At 43.9% G+C, this 24,289-nt stretch overlaps 6 protein-coding genes across 6 annotated transcripts; all 6 read right to left on the bottom strand.

Moving 5' to 3' along the window:
- Positions 1 to 420: 420 nt before the first annotated feature.
- Positions 421 to 4,098, bottom strand: LOC309482315 (zona pellucida sperm-binding protein 4-like; the record flags this gene model as incomplete). The annotated part of the gene is made up of 9 exons (XM_082147662.1): positions 421 to 497; positions 576 to 648; positions 734 to 881; positions 951 to 1,143; positions 1,220 to 1,377; positions 1,449 to 1,546; positions 1,620 to 1,807; positions 1,887 to 1,991; positions 4,077 to 4,098. The coding sequence occupies 9 exons, from the start codon at positions 4,096 to 4,098 to the stop codon at positions 421 to 423; spliced, it is 1,062 nt and encodes a 353-aa protein (XP_082003788.1).
- A 434-nt stretch (positions 4,099 to 4,532) lies between these two features.
- Positions 4,533 to 6,590, bottom strand: LOC309482316 (zona pellucida sperm-binding protein 4-like; the record flags this gene model as incomplete). The annotated part of the gene is made up of 7 exons (XM_082147663.1): positions 4,533 to 4,609; positions 4,688 to 4,760; positions 4,846 to 4,993; positions 5,063 to 5,255; positions 5,326 to 5,489; positions 5,561 to 5,658; positions 6,408 to 6,590. 7 exons carry the CDS (start codon positions 6,588 to 6,590, stop codon positions 4,533 to 4,535), a joined length of 936 nt encoding a protein of 311 aa, XP_082003789.1.
- A 1,771-nt stretch (positions 6,591 to 8,361) lies between these two features.
- Positions 8,362 to 11,955, bottom strand: LOC309482317 (zona pellucida sperm-binding protein 4-like; the record flags this gene model as incomplete). Its single annotated transcript, XM_082147664.1, has 9 exons — positions 8,362 to 8,438; positions 8,517 to 8,589; positions 8,675 to 8,822; positions 8,892 to 9,084; positions 9,155 to 9,318; positions 9,390 to 9,487; positions 9,561 to 9,748; positions 9,828 to 9,932; positions 11,934 to 11,955. The coding sequence occupies 9 exons, from the start codon at positions 11,953 to 11,955 to the stop codon at positions 8,362 to 8,364; spliced, it is 1,068 nt and encodes a 355-aa protein (XP_082003790.1).
- A 434-nt stretch (positions 11,956 to 12,389) lies between these two features.
- Positions 12,390 to 15,983, bottom strand: LOC309482318 (zona pellucida sperm-binding protein 4-like; the record flags this gene model as incomplete). Its single annotated transcript, XM_082147665.1, has 9 exons — positions 12,390 to 12,466; positions 12,545 to 12,617; positions 12,703 to 12,850; positions 12,920 to 13,112; positions 13,189 to 13,346; positions 13,418 to 13,515; positions 13,589 to 13,776; positions 13,856 to 13,960; positions 15,962 to 15,983. The coding sequence occupies 9 exons, from the start codon at positions 15,981 to 15,983 to the stop codon at positions 12,390 to 12,392; spliced, it is 1,062 nt and encodes a 353-aa protein (XP_082003791.1).
- Positions 15,984 to 16,419: 436 nt separating this feature from the next.
- Positions 16,420 to 20,097, bottom strand: LOC309482320 (zona pellucida sperm-binding protein 4-like; the record flags this gene model as incomplete). Its single annotated transcript, XM_082147671.1, has 9 exons — positions 16,420 to 16,496; positions 16,575 to 16,647; positions 16,733 to 16,880; positions 16,950 to 17,142; positions 17,219 to 17,376; positions 17,448 to 17,545; positions 17,619 to 17,806; positions 17,886 to 17,990; positions 20,076 to 20,097. The coding sequence occupies 9 exons, from the start codon at positions 20,095 to 20,097 to the stop codon at positions 16,420 to 16,422; spliced, it is 1,062 nt and encodes a 353-aa protein (XP_082003797.1).
- A 436-nt stretch (positions 20,098 to 20,533) lies between these two features.
- Positions 20,534 to 24,127, bottom strand: LOC309482321 (zona pellucida sperm-binding protein 4-like; the record flags this gene model as incomplete). Its single annotated transcript, XM_082147672.1, has 9 exons — positions 20,534 to 20,610; positions 20,689 to 20,761; positions 20,847 to 20,994; positions 21,064 to 21,256; positions 21,333 to 21,490; positions 21,562 to 21,659; positions 21,733 to 21,920; positions 22,000 to 22,104; positions 24,106 to 24,127. 9 exons carry the CDS (start codon positions 24,125 to 24,127, stop codon positions 20,534 to 20,536), a joined length of 1,062 nt encoding a protein of 353 aa, XP_082003798.1.
- Positions 24,128 to 24,289: the final 162 nt, after the last annotated feature.

Raw genomic sequence — 24,289 nt, forward strand, 5'->3', positions numbered from 1 at the left:
TAAAACGGCTTACCGGTAAGGCCGATTCAACGCACACACATACACAACATTGGACTGGAACACACACACATTTTTGTATATATTGATTTTCGGTGCTTTCTATTTAATACACTTTGGGTTGTCATTTGATCTTGCTTGTTTACATTGTGAGCAATTCTATCCAACGCTTTCATAGAGGGTCTAGAAGGTATATTTTGTGGTGTATCCTGCCTTGTATAGGCAGAACGTTACAAAGTTAGATGGCTTAGGCAGAAACTTGGCTTGTTTAGTTCAAGTCAAGAATCTCAATGCACAAAAGAAAAAGGTTTAGTAGTGCAGAAGTCAAACTGAGAACAGTCATGAAACATCCAACTCCAGACAGAAATGAATACCAAAGAGAAACAATGTTGAGTTTCATGAAGTTTATTAAAACACTAAAATTCACTTGACCAGGTTAACTTGTCCACTAGACACCACAGTTTGCCCACTAGAGATGGTCTTGACGGGCGTGTCTCTTCCTGTAAAAAGTGGTAGAAGCATGAGGGGCATTTAAATAAATTCTCAGTTCCTGAAGTCAACTTACAGCAAGCACTCACTTTTCCTAGTGCAACTTTGCTCACAGGAGCCAGAGGAGGGATGGCACACCGCTGTACTACAGTGGATGAAGATCTAACAGAGGGGGAAAGGGTTAAGCCATAGAATTCACTGTAAAAAGCACTAATATTAAGGGTTGAGGTAAGGCTGCAGAGCATACGGTTTCCTGCAGAGGAGCCAGTGATGCTGGATCTACAAATGTGAACATCTTCACAACAAAGCGCTTGTAGTGGGTCGGGAACTGAAGACCAGATGATCCAGCCACTGGAACCAATGTGGTCTGGTAACGATCATCCTGGTAAGGGCATCTGAAAGGCAAAGAGGCAGTCAGAAATGCCTTACAGCACACTAGATGGATAAAGACTGGCCTTACTCACCCATCAACCAGAAGATCCCATTGGGGTAGACTGAGTGGACTGGGGGTTGATGTCGCCCAGCAACGTCCCAGCATCAGGACAATGTTGGGGTCGGTCCTCTCCAAAATGTGCACCTCAACATACACAGGCTCCCGCAGGACTTTTGTAACTGGATAATCAGCATCACTGTAGTAGGATGTGTACGCCTCGTCCCCTGAGGAAGAATGCAGTGTTTAACTAGAAACTGGAGTTTTAGAAAGGCTTTAGGCATACTTGGGACAAACGCTTACCTTCTGCACAGCCTTTGGTGACACATTGACCATTTGCCAGTCTAAGCTCCACCCTGAGGGGTCCAGGAGCAGCTACTGGTGGAGGTGGAGGAACGGTGTTGACCTCCACAACCAGAGCTTCCACAGAGGTACCAGAGTACCTACACTGGAAGAGAAGCCTGGACAACAAACAGTGAGCTTGTAGCATGTGTCAATGATTCACATTTATGATAAAGCATACATCACTTACTCAAAATGGCTGTCCCTTGTAATGGAACCAAGTGGTCCGATACCCACTTCATATGAGGAGGTCATTCTGTTTTCATACACCACATATCCACCGTCCTCCTGCAAATAGTAACATTGTTGGCATCCAGTCCATTCTAAGCCATGCAGAACAAAACCACAAGCAGCTACTCGCCATCATGCTTGTGCCACATGCAGTGACAGGGAACTGGTATATAGCAAAGAAAGGTGTGGATCCCACAGGACTGCAAGCTGGATCACTTCCACCCAGGAGACGGACTGAATCCAGGCTCAATCGAGGCAGCGTTACATCTCTAGCCACCACTACCACAAACTGACCATCTCTTATACACTGGACAGTCACTGGAACGAGTTACAAGAGCAGGTTATTGCTGAGGATCAGTTTAACATGAATGCCTCTACATTGACTCTACACTCTTACCTGCCTTCCCATAGTAACACTGCATTCCATTAAAGCAGCAGTTGATAGCAGCACACTCAGCACCACTGATACCAGGTGGTCCACATTGAATCTGCTCATAATCAGCTACAGTACATTTGTCAAGGGGCTCTGCCTGTGCCACTGGCTGCTTAGGCTGAAAGTGCTGAGGAAACTGTTGACTAGCTTGCTGTTGAACTGACTGAGGAAACTGTTGACTAGCTTGCTGTTGAACTGAATGAGGAAACTGTTGACTAGCTTGCTGTTGAACTAACTGAGGAAACTGTTGACCTGACTGAGGAAACTGTTGACTAGCTTGCTGTTGAACAGACTGAGGAAACTGTTGACTAGCTTGCTGTTGAACTGACTGAGGAAACTGTTGACCTGACTGAGGAAACTGTTGACTAGCTTGCTGTTGAACTGGCTTTTGAACCTGCTGAGGAAACCATTGACTAGCTTGCTGTTGAACCTGCTGAGGAAACTGTTGACTAGCTTGCTGTTGAAATGGCTTTTGAACCTGCTGAAGAAACTGTTGACTAGCTTGCTGTTGAACCTGCTGAGGAAACTGTTGACTAGCTTGCTGTTGAACTGGCTTTTGAACCTGCTGAAGAAACTGTTGACTAGCTTGCTGTTGAACTGGCTTTTGAACCTGCTGAGGAAACCGTTGACTAGCTTGCTGTTTAAATGGCTTTTGAACCTGCTGAGGAAACCGTTGACTAGCTTTCTGTTGAGCTGGCTTTTGGAACCGCTGGTTAGTTTGCTGGAACATCAGAGCTTGAGGATTCTGGGGCAGATCACTCCACTTCGGAACAGCATGGCTGAAAGCACAGAACCAAACACAAAGTGCCAGAGACTGAACAGCACACCAACTTCCTGCCATTGTTCAACAGCTAGTCACACTGCTGAGGTGCTGCCCTTTGGTGCTTTTACAGACTTTGGCTAATTAATGATAATCCCACCCTCTTCATTAAGTCATGATTCTCCAGACTTGCACGAGTGGGAGTTTATGCAACTAGGTGATTCTATTGTTTCTTAAGTCAATTTTTCCCTTTTGAACATACATAAAACCACATTGAGCTGAATTCAGAATAGTATGCTAGTACTATTTCTGCCATTCTGAATTCAGCCTTTTTTATATTAGATGTGTTAGCTATTCTGGATTGTTTTTTTCTTCTTTGAAACACATCATAGTTTTCCCATGGCAACAGGCCTGTATATTTGAAGAAAGTTTAAATCACACCTGCTAGCGCACTTCTTAAAATGTTCACGTACTAGGTCAGTAGGCGGTAGAGTACACCGTTTTGCGGCTGTTCGAACACATTCAGCCACATGAGCATCTACTCTATGAAAGCAATCTGGTCGAATGTGTTGGACTACCTCTGGAAGTGGCCAAAAATAGACAAGCTCAAAAAAATAAAAAGCCCCTTTTTTACACCAGTCCACTTGTGATCCGATTTACAAAAATGCTTCTTAGTACCAGGTGTAAACAAGGCCTTGGACAGCTACCTAGTTGGGATACAACAGTTAAGGGATTAATGCTTAAATGAAAGCAGTCTACATTACTGGGACTAGCCTGAAATTTAAAAATAAATGAATAAACAAAATTCAGTATCAACCAATCCTTTATCCCAAGATATGATTCTATACTTGCGTGACTGTAAAAAAGCCAACGAGTGACCTCAGAGGGGTTTGGGCATCAGTATATGCAGTTATGCTAGTCCAGCCATAAAGTTGAATGTAAAGCCTCAAACAGACAGAAGCTAAAACCTTAATTTGATACGTGAAACATGAACAGGGGCCCAAGTTAACGACTAGAACTTGGCAAATAGTAAAGTTGTAGCGTGGCCACATAAAGGGGATATTTAGAAGACGGCTTATTAAACTAATTAAAGAGTTATACATGTCAGATGTTCTTATATTAAAGAATCCCTGGGTTTTTGTTGCCCCTGTCGAGTGTTGGTCTTACTGTTTTTTTCTGAGCGAGAGTCTTGATCGTTACACCTGGGAATTCCCGTGACGTCATACTTCAGCTGATCAACTTCACTTCCGTTAAAGGGAGCCGGCTTACCGGCATTCGGGAGCAACTTTACTCTATTGCTCTTTTGGATTAGCGATCGATCGCACTACACGGCTTGGCTGTCATTGACTGACTGTTTGACTCTTTGTGGAGATATACTTGCTGGATTATTTCACCTTGGAGATCGCTGTTCCTCATCGTGTGCACGGACTTAAAACGGCTTACCGGTAAGGCCGATTCAACGCACACACATACACAACATTGGACTGGAACACACACACATTTTTGTATATATTGATTTTCGGTGCTTTCTATTTAATACACTTTGGGTTGTCATTTGATCTTGCTTGTTTACATTGTGAGCAATTCTATCCAACGCTTTCATAGAGGGTCTAGAAGGTATATTTTGTGGTGTATCCTGCCTTGTATAGGCAGAACGTTACAAAGTTAGATGGCTTAGGCAGAAACTTGGCTTGTTTAGTTCAAGTCAAGAATCTCAATGCACAAAAGAAAAAGGTTTAGTAGTGCAGAAGTCAAACTGAGAACAGTCATGAAACATCCAACTCCAGACAGAAATGAATACCAAAGAGAAACAATGTTGAGTTTCATGAAGTTTATTAAAACACTAAAATTCACTTGACCAGGTTAACTTGTCCACTAGACACCACAGTTTGCCCACTAGAGATGGTCTTGACGGGCGTGTCTCTTCCTGTAAAAAGTGGTAGAAGCATGAGGGGCATTTAAATAAATTCTCAGTTCCTGAAGTCAACTTACAGCAAGCACTCACTTTTCCTAGTGCAACTTTGCTCACAGGAGCCAGAGGAGGGATGGCACACCGCTGTACTACAGTGGATGAAGATCTAACAGAGGGGGAAAGGGTTAAGCCATAGAATTCACTGTAAAAAGCACTAATATTAAGGGTTGAGGTAAGGCTGCAGAGCATACGGTTTCCTGCAGAGGAGCCAGTGATGCTGGATCTACAAATGTGAACATCTTCACAACAAAGCGCTTGTAGTGGGTCGGGAACTGAAGACCAGATGATCCAGCCACTGGAACCAATGTGGTCTGGTAACGATCATCCTGGTAAGGGCATCTGAAAGGCAAAGAGGCAGTCAGAAATGCCTTACAGCACACTAGATGGATAAAGACTGGCCTTACTCACCCATCAACCAGAAGATCCCATTGGGGTAGACTGAGTGGACTGGGGGTTGATGTCGCCCAGCAACGTCCCAGCATCAGGACAATGTTGGGGTCGGTCCTCTCCAAAATGTGCACCTCAACATACACAGGCTCCCGCAGGACTTTTGTAACTGGATAATCAGCATCACTGTAGTAGGATGTGTACGCCTCGTCCCCTGAGGAAGAATGCAGTGTTTAACTAGAAACTGGAGTTTTAGAAAGGCTTTAGGCATACTTGGGACAAACGCTTACCTTCTGCACAGCCTTTGGTGACACATTGACCATTTGCCAGTCTAAGCTCCACCCTGAGGGGTCCAGGAGCAGCTACTGGTGGAGGTGGAGGAACGGTGTTGACCTCCACAACCAGAGCTTCCACAGAGGTACCAGAGTACCTACACTGGAAGAGAAGCCTGGACAACAAACAGTGAGCTTGTAGCATGTGTCAATGATTCACATTTATGATAAAGCATACATCACTTACTCAAAATGGCTGTCCCTTGTAATGGAACCAAGTGGTCCGATACCCACTTCATATGAGGAGGTCATTCTGTTTTCATACACCACATATCCACCGTCCTCCTGCAAATAGTAACATTGTTGGCATCCAGTCCATTCTAAGCCATGCAGAACAAAACCACAAGCAGCTACTCGCCATCATGCTTGTGCCACATGCAGTGACAGGGAACTGGTATATAGCAAAGAAAGGTGTGGATCCCACAGGACTGCAAGCTGGATCACTTCCACCCAGGAGACGGACTGAATCCAGGCTCAATCGAGGCAGCGTTACATCTCTAGCCACCACTACCACAAACTGACCATCTCTTATACACTGGACAGTCACTGGAACGAGTTACAAGAGCAGGTTATTGCTGAGGATCAGTTTAACATGAATGCCTCTACATTGACTCTACACTCTTACCTGCCTTCCCATAGTAACACTGCATTCCATTAAAGCAGCAGTTGATAGCAGCACACTCAGCACCACTGATACCAGGTGGTCCACATTGAATCTGCTCATAATCAGCTACAGTACATTTGTCAAGGGGCTCTGCCTGTGCCACTGGCTGCTTAGGCTGAAAGTGCTGAGGAAACTGTTGACTAGCTTGCTGTTGAACTGACTGAGGAAACTGTTGACTAGCTTGCTGTTGAACTGAATGAGGAAACTGTTGACTAGCTTGCTGTTGAACTAACTGAGGAAACTGTTGACCTGACTGAGGAAACTGTTGACTAGCTTGCTGTTGAACAGACTGAGGAAACTGTTGACTAGCTTGCTGTTGAACCTGCTGAGGAAACCGTTGACTAGCTTGCTGTTTAAATGGCTTTTGAACCTGCTGAGGAAACCGTTGACTAGCTTTCTGTTGAGCTGGCTTTTGGAACCGCTGGTTAGTTTGCTGGAACATCAGAGCTTGAGGATTCTGGGGCAGATCACTCCACTTCGGAACAGCATGGCTGAAAGCACAGAACCAAACACAAAGTGCCAGAGACTGAACAGCACACCAACTTCCTGCCATTGTTCAACAGCTAGTCACACTGCTGAGGTGCTGCCCTTTGGTGCTTTTACAGACTTTGGCTAATTAATGATAATCCCACCCTCTTCATTAAGTCATGATTCTCCAGACTTGCACGAGTGGGAGTTTATGCAACTAGGTGATTCTATTGTTTCTTAAGTCAATTTTTCCCTTTTGAACATACATAAAACCACATTGAGCTGAATTCAGAATAGTATGCTAGTACTATTTCTGCCATTCTGAATTCAGCCTTTTTTATATTAGATGTGTTAGCTATTCTGGATTGTTTTTTTCTTCTTTGAAACACATCATAGTTTTCCCATGGCAACAGGCCTGTATATTTGAAGAAAGTTTAAATCACACCTGCTAGCGCACTTCTTAAAATGTTCACGTACTAGGTCAGTAGGCGGTAGAGTACACCGTTTTGCGGCTGTTCGAACACATTCAGCCACATGAGCATCTACTCTATGAAAGCAATCTGGTCGAATGTGTTGGACTACCTCTGGAAGTGGCCAAAAATAGACAAGCTCAAAAAAATAAAAAGCCCCTTTTTTACACCAGTCCACTTGTGATCCGATTTACAAAAATGCTTCTTAGTACCAGGTGTAAACAAGGCCTTGGACAGCTACCTAGTTGGGATACAACAGTTAAGGGATTAATGCTTAAATGAAAGCAGTCTACATTACTGGGACTAGCCTGAAATTTAAAAATAAATGAATAAACAAAATTCAGTATCAACCAATCCTTTATCCCAAGATATGATTCTATACTTGCGTGACTGTAAAAAAGCCAACGAGTGACCTCAGAGGGGTTTGGGCATCAGTATATGCAGTTATGCTAGTCCAGCCATAAAGTTGAATGTAAAGCCTCAAACAGACAGAAGCTAAAACCTTAATTTGATACGTGAAACATGAACAGGGGCCCAAGTTAACGACTAGAACTTGGCAAATAGTAAAGTTGTAGCGTGGCCACATAAAGGGGATATTTAGAAGACGGCTTATTAAACTAATTAAAGAGTTATACATGTCAGATGTTCTTATATTAAAGAATCCCTGGGTTTTTGTTGCCCCTGTCGAGTGTTGGTCTTACTGTTTTTTTCTGAGCGAGAGTCTTGATCGTTACACCTGGGAATTCCCGTGACGTCATACTTCAGCTGATACACTTCACTTCCGTTAAAGGGAGCCGGCTTACCGGCATTCGGGAGCAACTTTACTCTATTGCTCTTTTGGATTAGCGATCGATCGCACTACACGGCTTGGCTGTCATTGACTGACTGTTTGACTCTTTGTGGAGATATACTTGCTGGATTATTTCACCTTGGAGATCGCTGTTCCTCATCGTGTGCACGGACTTAAAACGGCTTACCGGTAAGGCCGATTCCACGCACACACATACACAACATTGGACTGGAACACACATACATTTTTGTATATATATTGATTTTCGGTGCTTTCTATTTAATACACTTTGGGTTGTCATTTGATCTTGCTTGTTTACATTGTGAGCAATTCTATCCAACGCTTTCATAGAGGGTCTAGAAGGTATATTTTGTGGTGTATCCTGCCTTGTATAGGCAGAACGTTACAAAGTTAGATGGCTTAGGCAGAAACTTGGCTTGTTTAGTTCAAGTCAAGAATCTCAATGCACAAAAGAAAAAGGTTTAGTAGTGCAGAAGTCAAACTGAGAACAGTCATGAAACATCCAACTCCAGACAGAAATGAATACCAAAGAGAAACAATGTTGAGTTTCATGAAGTTTATTAAAACACTAAAATTCACTTGACCAGGTTAACTTGTCCACTAGACACCACAGTTTGCCCACTAGAGATGGTCTTGACGGGCGTGTCTCTTCCTGTAAAAAGTGGTAGAAGCATGAGGGGCATTTAAATAAATTCTCAGTTCCTGAAGTCAACTTACAGCAAGCACTCACTTTTCCTAGTGCAACTTTGCTCACAGGAGCCAGAGGAGGGATGGCACACCGCTGTACTACAGTGGATGAAGATCTAACAGAGGGGGAAAGGGTTAAGCCATAGAATTCACTGTAAAAAGCACTAATATTAAGGGTTGAGGTAAGGCTGCAGAGCATACGGTTTCCTGCAGAGGAGCCAGTGATGCTGGATCTACAAATGTGAACATCTTCACAACAAAGCGCTTGTAGTGGGTCGGGAACTGAAGACCAGATGATCCAGCCACTGGAACCAATGTGGTCTGGTAACGATCATCCTGGTAAGGGCATCTGAAAGGCAAAGAGGCAGTCAGAAATGCCTTACAGCACACTAGATGGATAAAGACTGGCCTTACTCACCCATCAACCAGAAGATCCCATTGGGGTAGACTGAGTGGACTGGGGGTTGATGTCGCCCAGCAACGTCCCAGCATCAGGACAATGTTGGGGTCGGTCCTCTCCAAAATGTGCACCTCAACATACACAGGCTCCCGCAGGACTTTTGTAACTGGATAATCAGCATCACTGTAGTAGGATGTGTACGCCTCGTCCCCTGAGGAAGAATGCAGTGTTTAACTAGAAACTGGAGTTTTAGAAAGGCTTTAGGCATACTTGGGACAAACGCTTACCTTCTGCACAGCCTTTGGTGACACATTGACCATTTGCCAGTCTAAGCTCCACCCTGAGGGGTCCAGGAGCAGCTACTGGTGGAGGTGGAGGAACGGTGTTGACCTCCACAACCAGAGCTTCCACAGAGGTACCAGAGTACCTACACTGGAAGAGAAGCCTGGACAACAAACAGTGAGCTTGTAGCATGTGTCAATGATTCACATTTATGATAAAGCATACATCACTTACTCAAAATGGCTGTCCCTTGTAATGGAACCAAGTGGTCCGATACCCACTTCATATGAGGAGGTCATTCTGTTTTCATACACCACATATCCACCGTCCTCCTGCAAATAGTAACATTGTTGGCATCCAATCCATTCTAAGCCATGCAGAACAAAACCACAAGCAGCTACTCACCATCATGCTTGTGCCACATGCAGTGACAGGGAACTGGTATATAGCAAAGAAAGGTGTGGATCCCACAGGACTGCAAGCTGGATCACTTCCACCCAGGAGACGGACTGAATCCAGGCTCAATCGAGGCAGCGTTACATCTCTAGCCACCACTACCACAAACTGACCATCTCTTATACACTGGACAGTCACTGGAACGAGTTACAAGAGCAGGTTATTGCTGAGGATCAGTTTAACATGAATGCCTCTACATTGACTCTACACTCTTACCTGCCTTCCCATAGTAACACTGCATTCCATTAAAGCAGCAGTTGATAGCAGCACACTCAGCACCACTGATACCAGGTGGTCCACATTGAATCTGCTCATAATCAGCTACAGTACATTTGTCAAGGGGCTCTGCCTGTGCCACTGGCTGCTTAGGCTGAAAGTGCTGAGGAAACTGTTGACTAGCTTGCTGTTGAACTGACTGAGGAAACTGTTGACTAGCTTGCTGTTGAACTGAATGAGGAAACTGTTGACTAGCTTGCTGTTGAACTAACGGAGGAAACTGTTGACCTGACTGAGGAAACTGTTGACTAGCTTGCTGTTGAACAGACTGAGGAAACTGTTGACTAGCTTGCTGTTGAACTGACTGAGGAAACTGTTGACCTGACTGAGGAAACTGTTGACTAGCTTGCTGTTGAACTGGCTTTTGAACCTGCTGAGGAAACCATTGACTAGCTTGCTGTTGAACCTGCTGAGGAAACTGTTGACTAGCTTGCTGTTGAAATGGCTTTTGAACCTGCTGAAGAAACTGTTGACTAGCTTGCTGTTGAACTGGCTTTTGAACCTGCTGAGGAAACCGTTGACTAGCTTGCTGTTTAAATGGCTTTTGAACCTGCTGAGGAAACCGTTGACTAGCTTTCTGTTGAGCTGGCTTTTGGAACCGCTGGTTAGTTTGCTGGAACATCAGAGCTTGAGGATTCTGGGGCAGATCACTCCACTTCGGAACAGCATGGCTGAAAGCACAGAACCAAACACAAAGTGCCAGAGACTGAACAGCACACCAACTTCCTGCCATTGTTCAACAGCTAGTCACACTGCTGAGGTGCTGCCCTTTGGTGCTTTTACAGACTTTGGCTAATTAATGATAATCCCACCCTCTTCATTAAGTCATGATTCTCCAGACTTGCACGAGTGGGAGTTTATGCAACTAGGTGATTCTATTGTTTCTTAAGTCAATTTTTCCCTTTTGAACATACATAAAACCACATTGAGCTGAATTCAGAATAGTATGCTAGTACTATTTCTGCCATTCTGAATTCAGCCTTTTTTATATTAGATGTGTTAGCTATTCTGGATTGTTTTTTTCTTCTTTGAAACACATCATAGTTTTCCCATGGCAACAGGCCTGTATATTTGAAGAAAGTTTAAATCACACCTGCTAGCGCACTTCTTAAAATGTTCACGTACTAGGTCAGTAGGCGGTAGAGTACACCGTTTTGCGGCTGTTCGAACACATTCAGCCACATGAGCATCTACTCTATGAAAGCAATCTGGTCGAATGTGTTGGACTACCTCTGGAAGTGGCCAAAAATAGACAAGCTCAAAAAAATAAAAAGCCCCTTTTTTACACCAGTCCACTTGTGATCCGATTTACAAAAATGCTTCTTAGTACCAGGTGTAAACAAGGCCTTGGACAGCTACCTAGTTGGGATACAACAGTTAAGGGATTAATGCTTAAATGAAAGCAGTCTACATTACTGGGACTAGCCTGAAATTTAAAAATAAATGAATAAACAAAATTCAGTATCAACCAATCCTTTATCCCAAGATATGATTCTATACTTGCGTGACTGTAAAAAAGCCAACGAGTGACCTCAGAGGGGTTTGGGCATCAGTATATGCAGTTATGCTAGTCCAGCCATAAAGTTGAATGTAAAGCCTCAAACAGACAGAAGCTAAAACCTTAATTTGATACGTGAAACATGAACAGGGGCCCAAGTTAACGACTAGAACTTGGCAAATAGTAAAGTTGTAGCGTGGCCACATAAAGGGGATATTTAGAAGACGGCTTATTAAACTAATTAAAGAGTTATACATGTCAGATGTTCTTATATTAAAGAATCCCTGGGTTTTTGTTGCCCCTGTCGAGTGTTGGTCTTACTGTTTTTTTCTGAGCGAGAGTCTTGATCGTTACACCTGGGAATTCCCGTGACGTCATACTTCAGCTGATCAACTTCACTTCCGTTAAAGGGAGCCGGCTTACCGGCATTCGGGAGCAACTTTACTCTATTGCTCTTTTGGATTAGCGATCGATCGCACTACACGGCTTGGCTGTCATTGACTGACTGTTTGACTCTTTGTGGAGATATACTTGCTGGATTATTTCACCTTGGAGATCGCTGTTCCTCATCGTGTGCACGGACTTAAAACGGCTTACCGGTAAGGCCGATTCCACGCACACACATACACAACATTGGACTGGAACACACATACATTTTTGTATATATTGATTTTCGGTGCTTTCTATTTAATACACTTTGGGTTGTCATTTGATCTTGCTTGTTTACATTGTGAGCAATTCTATCCAACGCTTTCATAGAGGGTCTAGAAGGTATATTTTGTGGTGTATCCTGCCTTGTATAGGCAGAACGTTACAAAGTTAGATGGCTTAGGCAGAAACTTGGCTTGTTTAGTTCAAGTCAAGAATCTCAATGCACAAAAGAAAAAGGTTTAGTAGTGCAGAAGTCAAACTGAGAACAGTCATGAAACATCCAACTCCAGACAGAAATGAATACCAAAGAGAAACAATGTTGAGTTTCATGAAGTTTATTAAAACACTAAAATTCACTTGACCAGGTTAACTTGTCCACTAGACACCACAGTTTGCCCACTAGAGATGGTCTTGACGGGCGTGTCTCTTCCTGTAAAAAGTGGTAGAAGCATGAGGGGCATTTAAATAAATTCTCAGTTCCTGAAGTCAACTTACAGCAAGCACTCACTTTTCCTAGTGCAACTTTGCTCACAGGAGCCAGAGGAGGGATGGCACACCGCTGTACTACAGTGGATGAAGATCTAACAGAGGGGGAAAGGGTTAAGCCATAGAATTCACTGTAAAAAGCACTAATATTAAGGGTTGAGGTAAGGCTGCAGAGCATACGGTTTCCTGCAGAGGAGCCAGTGATGCTGGATCTACAAATGTGAACATCTTCACAACAAAGCGCTTGTAGTGGGTCGGGAACTGAAGACCAGATGATCCAGCCACTGGAACCAATGTGGTCTGGTAACGATCATCCTGGTAAGGGCATCTGAAAGGCAAAGAGGCAGTCAGAAATGCCTTACAGCACACTAGATGGATAAAGACTGGCCTTACTCACCCATCAACCAGAAGATCCCATTGGGGTAGACTGAGTGGACTGGGGGTTGATGTCGCCCAGCAACGTCCCAGCATCAGGACAATGTTGGGGTCGGTCCTCTCCAAAATGTGCACCTCAACATACACAGGCTCCCGCAGGACTTTTGTAACTGGATAATCAGCATCACTGTAGTAGGATGTGTACGCCTCGTCCCCTGAGGAAGAATGCAGTGTTTAACTAGAAACTGGAGTTTTAGAAAGGCTTTAGGCATACTTGGGACAAACGCTTACCTTCTGCACAGCCTTTGGTGACACATTGACCATTTGCCAGTCTAAGCTCCACCCTGAGGGGTCCAGGAGCAGCTACTGGTGGAGGTGGAGGAACGGTGTTGACCTCCACAACCAGAGCTTCCACAGAGGTACCAGAGTACCTACACTGGAAGAGAAGCCTGGACAACAAACAGTGAGCTTGTAGCATGTGTCAATGATTCACATTTATGATAAAGCATACATCACTTACTCAAAATGGCTGTCCCTTGTAATGGAACCAAGTGGTCCGATACCCACTTCATATGAGGAGGTCATTCTGTTTTCATACACCACATATCCACCGTCCTCCTGCAAATAGTAACATTGTTGGCATCCAATCCATTCTAAGCCATGCAGAACAAAACCACAAGCAGCTACTCGCCATCATGCTTGTGCCACATGCAGTGACAGGGAACTGGTATATAGCAAAGAAAGGTGTGGATCCCACAGGACTGCAAGCTGGATCACTTCCACCCAGGAGACGGACTGAATCCAGGCTCAATCGAGGCAGCGTTACATCTCTAGCCACCACTACCACAAACTGACCATCTCTTATACACTGGACAGTCACTGGAACGAGTTACAAGAGCAGGTTATTGCTGAGGATCAGTTTAACATGAATGCCTCTACATTGACTCTACACTCTTACCTGCCTTCCCATAGTAACACTGCATTCCATTAAAGCAGCAGTTGATAGCAGCACACTCAGCACCACTGATACCAGGTGGTCCACATTGAATCTGCTCATAATCAGCTACAGTACATTTGTCAAGGGGCTCTGCCTGTGCCACTGGCTGCTTAGGCTGAAAGTGCTGAGGAAACTGTTGACTAGCTTGCTGTTGAACTGACTGAGGAAACTGTTGACTAGCTTGCTGTTGAACTGAATGAGGAAACTGTTGACTAGCTTGCTGTTGAACTAACTGAGGAAACTGTTGACCTGACTGAGGAAACTGTTGACTAGCTTGCTGTTGAACAGACTGAGGAAACTGTTGACTAGCTTGCTGTTGAACTGACTGAGGAAACTGTTGACCTGACTGAGGAAACTGTTGACTAGCTTGCTGTTGAACTGGCTTTTGAACCTGCTGAGGAAACCATTGACTAGCTTGCTGTTGAACCTGCTGAGGAAACTGTTGACTAGCTTGCTGTTGAAATGGCTTTTGAACCTGCTGAAGAAACTGTTGACTAGCTTGCTGTTGAACTGGCTTTTGAACCTGCTGAGGAAACCGTTGACTAGCTTGCTGTTTAAATGGCTTTTGAACCTGCTGAGGAAACCGTTGACTAGCTTTCTGTTGAGCTGGCTTTTGGAACCGCTGGTTAGTTTGCTGGAACATCAGAGCTTGAGGATTCTGGGGCAGATCACTCCACTTCGGAACAGCATGGCTGAAAGCACAGAACCAAACACAAAGTGCCAGAGACTGAACAGCACACCAACTTCCTGCCATTGTTCAACAGCTAGTCACACTGCTGAGGTGCTGCCCTTTGGTGCTTTTACAGACTTTGGCTAATTAATGATAATCCCACCCTCTTCATTAAGTCATGATTCTCCAGACTTGCACGAGTGGGAGTTTATGCAACTAGGTGATTCTATTGTTTCTTAAGTCAATTTTTCCCTTTTGAACATACATAAAACCACATTGAGCTGAATTCAGAATAGTATGCTAGTACTATTTCTGCCATTCTGAATTCAGCCTTTTTTATATTAGATGTGTTAGCTATTCTGGATTGTTTTTTTCTTCTTTGAAACACATCATAGTTTTCCCATGGCAACAGGCCTGTATATTTGAAGAAAGTTTAAATCACACCTGCTAGCGCACTTCTTAAAATGTTCACGTACTAGGTCAGTAGGCGGTAGAGTACACCGTTTTGCGGCTGTTCGAACACATTCAGCCACATGAGCATCTACTCTATGAAAGCAATCTGGTCGAATGTGTTGGACTACCTCTGGAAGTGGCCAAAAATAGACAAGCTCAAAAAAATAAAAAGCCCCTTTTTTACACCAGTCCACTTGTGATCCGATTTACAAAAATGCTTCTTAGTACCAGGTGTAAACAAGGCCTTGGACAGCTACCTAGTTGGGATACAACAGTTAAGGGATTAATGCTTAAATGAAAGCAGTCTACATTACTGGGACTAGCCTGAAATTTAAAAATAAATGAATAAACAAAATTCAGTATCAACCAATCCTTTATCCCAAGATATGATTCTATACTTGCGTGACTGTAAAAAAGCCAACGAGTGACCTCAGAGGGGTTTGGGCATCAGTATATGCAGTTATGCTAGTCCAGCCATAAAGTTGAATGTAAAGCCTCAAACAGACAGAAGCTAAAACCTTAATTTGATACGTGAAACATGAACAGGGGCCCAAGTTAACGACTAGAACTTGGCAAATAGTAAAGTTGTAGCGTGGCCACATAAAGGGGATATTTAGAAGACGGCTTATTAAACTAATTAAAGAGTTATACATGTCAGATGTTCTTATATTAAAGAATCCCTGGGTTTTTGTTGCCCCTGTCGAGTGTTGGTCTTACTGTTTTTTTCTGAGCGAGAGTCTTGATCGTTACACCTGGGAATTCCCGTGACGTCATACTTCAGCTGATCAACTTCACTTCCGTTAAAGGGAGCCGGCTTACCGGCATTCGGGAGCAACTTTACTCTATTGCTCTTTTGGATTAGCGATCGATCGCACTACACGGCTTGGCTGTCATTGACTGACTGTTTGACTCTTTGTGGAGATATACTTGCTGGATTATTTCACCTTGGAGATCGCTGTTCCTCATCGTGTGCACGGACTTAAAACGGCTTACCGGTAAGGCCGATTCCACGCACACACATACACAACATTGGACTGGAACACACATACATTTTTGTATATATATTGATTTTCGGTGCTTTCTATTTAATACACTTTGGGTTGTCATTTGATCTTGCTTGTTTACATTGTGAGCAATTCTATCCAACGCTTTCATAGAGGGTCTAGAAGGTATATTTTGTGGTGTATCCTGCCTTGTATAGGCAGAACGTTACAAAGTTAGATGGCTTAGGCAGAAACTTGGCTTGTTTAGTTCAAGTCAAGAATCTCAATGCACAAAAGAAAAAGGTTTAGTAGTGCAGAAGTCAAACTGAGAACAGTCATGAAACATCCAACTCCAGACAGAAATGAATACCAAAGAGAAACAATGTTGAGTTTCATGAAGTTTATTAAAACACTAAAATTCACTTGACCAGGTTAACTTGTCCACTAGACACCACAGTTTGCCCACTAGAGATGGTCTTGACGGGCGTGTCTCTTCCTGTAAAAAGTGGTAGAAGCATGAGGGGCATTTAAATAAATTCTCAGTTCCTGAAGTCAACTTACAGCAAGCACTCACTTTTCCTAGTGCAACTTTGCTCACAGGAGCCAGAGGAGGGATGGCACACCGCTGTACTACAGTGGATGAAGATCTAACAGAGGGGGAAAGGGTTAAGCCATAGAATTCACTGTAAAAAGCACTAATATTAAGGGTTGAGGTAAGGCTGCAGAGCATACGGTTTCCTGCAGAGGAGCCAGTGATGCTGGATCTACAAATGTGAACATCTTCACAACAAAGCGCTTGTAGTGGGTCGGGAACTGAAGACCAGATGATCCAGCCACTGGAACCAATGTGGTCTGGTAACGATCATCCTGGTAAGGGCATCTGAAAGGCAAAGAGGCAGTCAGAAATGCCTTACAGCACACTAGATGGATAAAGACTGGCCTTACTCACCCATCAACCAGAAGATCCCATTGGGGTAGACTGAGTGGACTGGGGGTTGATGTCGCCCAGCAACGTCCCAGCATCAGGACAATGTTGGGGTCGGTCCTCTCCAAAATGTGCACCTCAACATACACAGGCTCCCGCAGGACTTTTGTAACTGGATAATCAGCATCACTGTAGTAGGATGTGTACGCCTCGTCCCCTGAGGAAGAATGCAGTGTTTAACTAGAAACTGGAGTTTTAGAAAGGCTTTAGGCATACTTGGGACAAACGCTTACCTTCTGCACAGCCTTTGGTGACACATTGACCATTTGCCAGTCTAAGCTCCACCCTGAGGGGTCCAGGAGCAGCTACTGGTGGAGGTGGAGGAACGGTGTTGACCTCCACAACCAGAGCTTCCACAGAGGTACCAGAGTACCTACACTGGAAGAGAAGCCTGGACAACAAACAGTGAGCTTGTAGCATGTGTCAATGATTCACATTTATGATAAAGCATACATCACTTACTCAAAATGGCTGTCCCTTGTAATGGAACCAAGTGGTCCGATACCCACTTCATATGAGGAGGTCATTCTGTTTTCATACACCACATATCCACCGTCCTCCTGCAAATAGTAACATTGTTGGCATCCAATCCATTCTAAGCCATGCAGAACAAAACCACAAGCAGCTACTCGCCATCATGCTTGTGCCACATGCAGTGACAGGGAACTGGTATATAGCAAAGAAAGGTGTGGATCCCACAGGACTGCAAGCTGGATCACTTCCACCCAGGAGACGGACTGAATCCAGGCTCAATCGAGGCAGCGTTACATCTCTAGCCACCACTACCACAAACTGACCATCTCTTATACACTGGACAGTCACTGGAACGAGTTACAAGAGCAGGTTATTGCTGAGGATCAGTTTAACATGAATGCCTCTACATTGACTCTACACTCTTACCTGCCTTCCCATAGTAACACTGCATTCCATTAAAGCAGCAGTTGATAGCAGCACACTCAGCACCACTGATACCAGGTGGTCCACATTGAATCTGCTCATAATCAGCTACAGTACATTTGTCAAGGGGCTCTGCCTGTGCCACTGGCTGCTTAGGCTGAAAGTGCTGAGGAAACTGTTGACTAGCTTGCTGTTGAACTGACTGAGGAAACTGTTGACTAGCTTGCTGTTGAACTGAATGAGGAAACTGTTGACTAGCTTGCTGTTGAACTAACTGAGGAAACTGTTGACCTGACTGAGGAAACTGTTGACTAGCTTGCTGTTGAACAGACTGAGGAAACTGTTGACTAGCTTGCTGTTGAACTGACTGAGGAAACTGTTGACCTGACTGAGGAAACTGTTGACTAGCTTGCTGTTGAACTGGCTTTTGAACCTGCTGAGGAAACCATTGACTAGCTTGCTGTTGAACCTGCTGAGGAAACTGTTGACTAGCTTGCTGTTGAAATGGCTTTTGAACCTGCTGAAGAAACTGTTGACTAGCTTGCTGTTGAACCTGCTGAGGAAACTGTTGACTAGCTTGCTGTTGAACTGGCTTTTGAACCTGCTGAAGAAACTGTTGACTAGCTTGCTGTTGAACTGGCTTTTGAACCTGCTGAGGAAACCGTTGACTAGCTTGCTGTTTAAATGGCTTTTGAACCTGCTGAGGAAACCGTTGACTAGCTTTCTGTTGAGCTGGCTTTTGGAACCGCTGGTTAGTTTGCTGGAACATCAGAGCTTGAGGATTCTGGGGCAGATCACTCCACTTCGGAACAGCATGGCTGAAAGCACAGAACCAAACACAAAGTGCCAGAGACTGAACAGCACACCAACTTCCTGCCATTGTTCAACAGCTAGTCACACTGCTGAGGTGCTGCCCTTTGGTGCTTTTACAGACTTTGGCTAATTAATGATAATCCCACCCTCTTCATTAAGTCATGATTCTCCAGACTTGCACGAGTGGGAGTTTATGCAACTAGGTGATTCTATTGTTTCTTAAGTCAATTTTTCCCTTTTGAACATACATAAAACCACATTGAGCTGAATTCAGAATAGTATGCTAGTACTATTTCTGCCATTCTGAATTCAGCCTTTTTTATATTAGATGTGTTAGCTATTCTGGATTGTTTTTTTCTTCTTTGAAACACATCATAGTTTTCCCATGGCAACAGGCCTGTATATTTGAAGAAAGTTTAAATCACACCTGCTAGCGCACTTCTTAAAATGTTCACGTACTAGGTCAGTAGGCGGTAGAGTACACCGTTTTGCGGCTGTTCGAACACATTCAGCCACATGAGCATCTACTCTATGAAAGCAATCTGGTCGAATGTGTTGGACTACCTCTGGAAGTGGCCAAAAATAGACAAGCTCAAAAAAATAAAAAGCCCCTTTTTTACACCAGTCCACTTGTGATCCGATTTACAAAAATGCTTCTTAGTACCAGGTGTAAACAAGGCCTTGGACAGCTACCTAGTTGGGATACAACAGTTAAGGGATTAATGCTTAAATGAAAGCAGTCTACATTACTGGGACTAGCCTGAAATTTAAAAATAAATGAATAAACAAAATTCAGTATCAACCAATCCTTTATCCCAAGATATGATTCTATACTTGCGTGACTGTAAAAAAGCCAACGAGTGACCTCAGAGGGGTTTGGGCATCAGTATATGCAGTTATGCTAGTCCAGCCATAAAGTTGAATGTAAAGCCTCAAACAGACAGAAGCTAAAACCTTAATTTGATACGTGAAACATGAACAGGGGCCCAAGTTAACGACTAGAACTTGGCAAATAGTAAAGTTGTAGCGTGGCCACATAAAGGGGATATTTAGAAGACGGCTTATTAAACTAATTAAAGAGTTATACATGTCAGATGTTCTTATATTAAAGAATCCCTGGGTTTTTGTTGCCCCTGTCGAGTGTTGGTCTTACTGTTTTTTTCTGAGCGAGAGTCTTGATCGTTACACCTGGGAATTCCCGTGACGTCATACTTCAGCTGATCAACTTCACTTCCGTTAAAGGGAGCCGGCTTACCGGCATTCGGGAGCAACTTTACTCTATTGCTCTTTTGGATTAGCGATCGATCGCACTACACGGCTTGGCTGTCATTGACTGACTGTTTGACTCTTTGTGGAGATATACTTGCTGGATTATTTCACCTTGGAGATCGCTGTTCCTCATCGTGTGCACGGACTTAAAACGGCTTACCGGTAAGGCCGATTCCACGCACACACATACACAACATTGGACTGGAACACACATACATTTTTGTATATATAGTGATTTTCGGTGCTTTCTATTTAATACACTTTGGGTTGTCATTTGATCTTGCTTGTTTACATTGTGAGCAATTCTATCCAACGCTTTCATAGAGGGTCTAGAAGGTATATTTTGTGGTGTATCCTGCCTTGTATAGGCAGAACGTTACAAAGTTAGATGGCTTAGGCAGAAACTTGGCTTGTTTAGTTCAAGTCAAGAATCTCAATGCACAAAAGAAAAAGGTTTAGTAGTGCAGAAGTCAAACTGAGAACAGTCATGAAACATCCAACTCCAGACAGAAATGAATACCAAAGAGAAACAATGTTGAGTTTCATGAAGTTTATTAAAACACTAAAATTCACTTGACCAGGTTAACTTGTCCACTAGACACCACAGTTTGCCCACTAGAGATGGTCTTGACGGGCGTGTCTCTTCCTGTAAAAAGTGGTAGAAGCATGAGGGGCATTTAAATAAATTCTCAGTTCCTGAAGTCAACTTACAGCAAGCACTCACTTTTCCTAGTGCAACTTTGCTCACAGGAGCCAGAGGAGGGATGGCACACCGCTGTACTACAGTGGATGAAGATCTAACAGAGGGGGAAAGGGTTAAGCCATAGAATTCACTGTAAAAAGCACTAATATTAAGGGTTGAGGTAAGGCTGCAGAGCATACGGTTTCCTGCAGAGGAGCCAGTGATGCTGGATCTACAAATGTGAACATCTTCACAACAAAGCGCTTGTAGTGGGTCGGGAACTGAAGACCAGATGATCCAGCCACTGGAACCAATGTGGTCTGGTAACGATCATCCTGGTAAGGGCATCTGAAAGGCAAAGAGGCAGTCAGAAATGCCTTACAGCACACTAGATGGATAAAGACTGGCCTTACTCACCCCTCAACCAGAAGATCCCATTGGGGTAGACTGAGTGGACTGGGGGTTGATGTCGCCCAGCAACGTCCCAGCATCAGGACAATGTTGGGGTCGGTCCTCTCCAAAATGTGCACCTCAACATACACAGGCTCCCGCAGGACTTTTGTAACTGGATAATCAGCATCACTGTAGTAGGATGTGTACGCCTCGTCCCCTGAGGAAGAATGCAGTGTTTAACTAGAAACTGGAGTTTTAGAAAGGCTTTAGGCATACTTGGGACAAACGCTTACCTTCTGCACAGCCTTTGGTGACACATTGACCATTTGCCAGTCTAAGCTCCACCCTGAGGGGTCCAGGAGCAGCTACTGGTGGAGGTGGAGGAACGGTGTTGACCTCCACAACCAGAGCTTCCACAGAGGTACCAGAGTACCTACACTGGAAGAGAAGCCTGGACAACAAACAGTGAGCTTGTAGCATGTGTCAATGATTCACATTTATGATAAAGCATACATCACTTACTCAAAATGGCTGTCCCTTGTAATGGAACCAAGTGGTCCGATACCCACTTCATATGAGGAGGTCATTCTGTTTTCATACACCACATATCCACCGTCCTCCTGCAAATAGTAACATTGTTGGCATCCAATCCATTCTAAGCCATGCAGAACAAAACCACAAGCAGCTACTCGCCATCATGCTTGTGCCACATGCAGTGACAGGGAACTGGTATATAGCAAAGAAAGGTGTGGATCCCACAGGACTGCAAGCTGGATCACTTCCACCCAGGAGACGGACTGAATCCAGGCTCAATCGAGGCAGCGTTACATCTCTAGCCACCACTACCACAAACTGACCATCTCTTATACACTGGACAGTCACTGGAACGAGTTACAAGAGCAGGTTATTGCTGAGGATCAGTTTAACATGAATGCCTCTACATTGACTCTACACTCTTACCTGCCTTCCCATAGTAACACTGCATTCCATTAAAGCAGCAGTTGATAGCAGCACACTCAGCACCACTGATACCAGGTGGTCCACATTGAATCTGCTCATAATCAGCTACAGTACATTTGTCAAGGGGCTCTGCCTGTGCCACTGGCTGCTTAGGCTGAAAGTGCTGAGGAAACTGTTGACTAGCTTGCTGTTGAACTGACTGAGGAAACTGTTGACTAGCTTGCTGTTGAACTGAATGAGGAAACTGTTGACTAGCTTGCTGTTGAACTAACTGAGGAAACTGTTGACCTGACTGAGGAAACTGTTGACTAGCTTGCTGTTGAACAGACTGAGGAAACTGTTGACTAGCTTGCTGTTGAACTGACTGAGGAAACTGTTGACCTGACTGAGGAAACTGTTGACTAGCTTGCTGTTGAACTGGCTTTTGAACCTGCTGAGGAAACCATTGACTAGCTTGCTGTTGAACCTGCTGAGGAAACTGTTGACTAGCTTGCTGTTGAAATGGCTTTTGAACCTGCTGAAGAAACTGTTGACTAGCTTGCTGTTGAACTGGCTTTTGAACCTGCTGAGGAAACCGTTGACTAGCTTGCTGTTTAAATGGCTTTTGAACCTGCTGAGGAAACCGTTGACTAGCTTTCTGTTGAGCTGGCTTTTGGAACCGCTGGTTAGTTTGCTGGAACATCAGAGCTTGAGGATTCTGGGGCAGATCACTCCACTTCGGAACAGCATGGCTGAAAGCACAGAACCAAACACAAAGTGCCAGAGACTGAACAGCACACCAACTTCCTGCCATTGTTCAACAGCTAGTCACACTGCTGAGGTGCTGCCCTTTGGTGCTTTTACAGACTTTGGCTAATTAATGATAATCCCACCCTCTTCATTAAGTCATGATTCTCCAGACTTGCACGAGTGGGAGTTTATGCAACTAGGTGATTCTATTGTTTCTTAAGTCAATTTTTCCCTTTTGAACATACATAAAACCACATTGAGCTGAATTCAGAATAGTATGCTAGTACTATTTCTGCCATTCTGAATTCAGCCTTTTTTATATTAGATGTGTTAGCTATTCTGGATTGTTTTTTTCTTCTTTGAAACACATCATAGTTTTCCCATGGCAACAGGCCTGTATATTTGAAGAAAGTTTAAATCACACCTGCTAGCGCACTTCTTAAAATGTTCACGTACTAGGTCAGTAGGCGGTAGAGTACACCGTTTTGCGGCTGTTCGAACACATTCAGCCACATGAGCATCTACTCTATGAAAGCAATCTGGTCGAATGTGTTGGACTACCTCTGGAAGTGGCCAAAAATAGACAAGCTCAAAAAAATAAAAAGCCCCTTTTTTACACCAGTCCACTTGTGATCCGATTTACAAAAATGCTTCTTAGTACCAGGTGTAAACAAGGCCTTGGACAGCTACCTAGTTGGGATACAACAGTTAAGGGATTAATGCTTAAATGAAAGCAGTCTACATTACTGGGACTAGCCTGAAATTTAAAAATAAATGAATAAACAAAATTCAGTATCAACCAATCCTTTATCCCAAGATATGATTCTATACTTGCGTGACTGTAAAAAAGCCAACGAGTGACCTCAGAGGGGTTTGGGCATCAGTATATGCAGTTATGCTAGTCCAGCCATAAAGTTGAATGTAAAGCCTCAAACAGACAGAAGCTAAAACCTTAATTTGATACGTGAAACATGAACAGGGGCCCAAGTTAACGACTAGAACTTGGCAAATAGTAAAGTTGTAGCGTGGCCACATAAAGGGGATATTTAGAAGACGGCTTATTAAACTAATTAAAGAGTTATACATGTCAGATGTTCTTATATTAAAGAATCCCTGGGTTTTTGTTGCCCCTGTCGAGTGTTGGTCTTACTGTTTTTTTCTGAGCGAGAGTCTTGATCGTTACACCTGGGAATTCCCGTGACGTCATACTTCAGCTGATCAACTTCACTTCCGTTAAAGGGAGCCGGCTTACCGGCATTCGGGAGCAACTTTACTCTATTGCTCTTTTGGATTAGCGATCGATCGCACTACACGGCTTGGCTGTCATTGACTGACTGTTTGACTCTTTGTGGAGATATACTTGCTGGATTATTTCACCTTGGAGATCGCTGTTCCTCATCGTGTGCACGGACTTAAAACGGCTTACCGGTAAGGCCGATTCAACGCACACACATACACAACATTGGACTGGAACACACACACATTTTTGTATATATTGATTTTCGGTGCTTTCTATTTAATACACTTTGGGTTGTCATTTGATCTTGCTTGTTTACATTGT

This window comes from Leuciscus leuciscus (genome assembly GCF_965113295.1).
Source record: "Leuciscus leuciscus genome assembly, chromosome: 19".
Taxonomy (NCBI): domain Eukaryota; kingdom Metazoa; phylum Chordata; class Actinopteri; order Cypriniformes; family Leuciscidae; genus Leuciscus; species Leuciscus leuciscus.